This window comes from Macadamia integrifolia, chromosome 14 (assembly GCF_013358625.1).
Source record: "Macadamia integrifolia cultivar HAES 741 chromosome 14, SCU_Mint_v3, whole genome shotgun sequence".
Lineage (NCBI taxonomy): Eukaryota > Viridiplantae > Streptophyta > Magnoliopsida > Proteales > Proteaceae > Macadamia > Macadamia integrifolia.
The window spans coordinates 32,414,865-32,416,180 of NC_056570.1; the positions used below are offsets into that span (position 1 = coordinate 32,414,865).

Sequence of the window (1,316 nt, forward strand, 5' to 3'; positions counted from 1 at the left end):
AAAAAAAAAAAAAAAAAAAAAAAAAAAAAAAAAAAAAAAAAAAAAAAAAAAAAAATCTAATTCCTGCATGAGGACTGGAGCATAAATTTTCTATAATTTTTTGTTTGACAAGTGTTGTTCATGTTCCTCTTTGAAATCTTGCAGCTTCTGGGAATTTATTCTCATGGGGCATTATTTACCATCTTGGCTGTGATCTAAATTGCCATTTGTATTCAGGAGCAGGTGATGGGGAGGGCAGCATTGCAAAAGACAGTTTTGATTTTTCAACTGGACAATGTGTCACTGGGTATGTGGTTAAAGTGGTCGGTGAATGGGTCTGGTTAGCAGTATCTCGACATCTGAAGGCTTGCGTGTTTTTTCTTGATAGTTCAACTGAACTGAGTGAACTTCAAGAATTCCAAAATATATTTCATGTGGGGAAAGCTTTCACAGGTTATGTTTTCAGTGTTAATAAAGAGAAAAAGCTGTTGCGCTTGGTATCACGCCCATTATGTGTTGTCTCTAACGGAAAACTTGGTAATGAAACTGTTAACATGGATGATCCTGGAAGTACAAACTCTAATAAAGGAGTTGCTGAGCATATACACAAAGGTGATATTCTCTGTGGAAGAATTACCAAAATCTTTCCAGGTGTTGGTGGGTTGCACGTGCAAATTGGTCCTCATCTGTATGGGAAGGTTCATTTTACTGAACTTGCTGATAAGTGGGCTCCTAATCCTCTGCTTGGATATCATGAAGGGAAGTTTGTCAAATGTGAGGTGCTAGAAATTGGTAATACAGTCAATGGTCCAGTGCATGTGGACTTGTCACTACGTACGTGTTTAGGAGGCATTCGCTCTCAGAAATCTGTGGGACAAGTTGACGATGTGTAAGTTGTTTGGCCTTACCTGTTAGATTTCATTTGGTTGCTTTCTGTTATCTCTGACAGGGCCCATGCAATATATCGACTCTATCGGATGTGTATGCAAATTCACCACTTTGTTTCAGTTTACATTCTCATTTCCTTTGATACTTGAGGCATAGTTAATGTCTTAGCGTGCGATGTGTTAGGTACTGTCTAAAATGACAAACTTCTTACATCTTGCAGTAAATAGTGAACCATATGCACTTGTTATTATTATTATTATTTTTTTTGGTGGAAAGTATTGGTGCTCTCAAAACTAGAATGATAGAACTTGTAGATTTTAGCCTTTTTTACTGTAAAAGTTGAATAGATTGAAAAAATCAGTCATTCACAACCACTGATGAAGGATTCCTTGAAAAGTTAAGGATTAGTAATCCTTTTTAGAAATTGAATGGATTCAGTCTTATACATA

General features: G+C 36.2%; 1 protein-coding gene across 3 annotated transcripts in view; it reads left to right on the forward strand.

Moving 5' to 3' along the window:
* The window catches only part of LOC122061016 (rRNA biogenesis protein RRP5), a 50,331-nt gene that overhangs the window by 40,145 nt on the left and 8,870 nt on the right, over positions 1–1,316 (forward strand). For all 3 annotated transcript variants that reach the window (XM_042624168.1, XM_042624167.1, XM_042624166.1), the window contains one exon: positions 217–868. In XM_042624168.1, the coding sequence (XP_042480102.1) occupies positions 217–868 (652 nt within the window). The remainder of the gene's footprint in view (positions 1–216; positions 869–1,316) is intronic.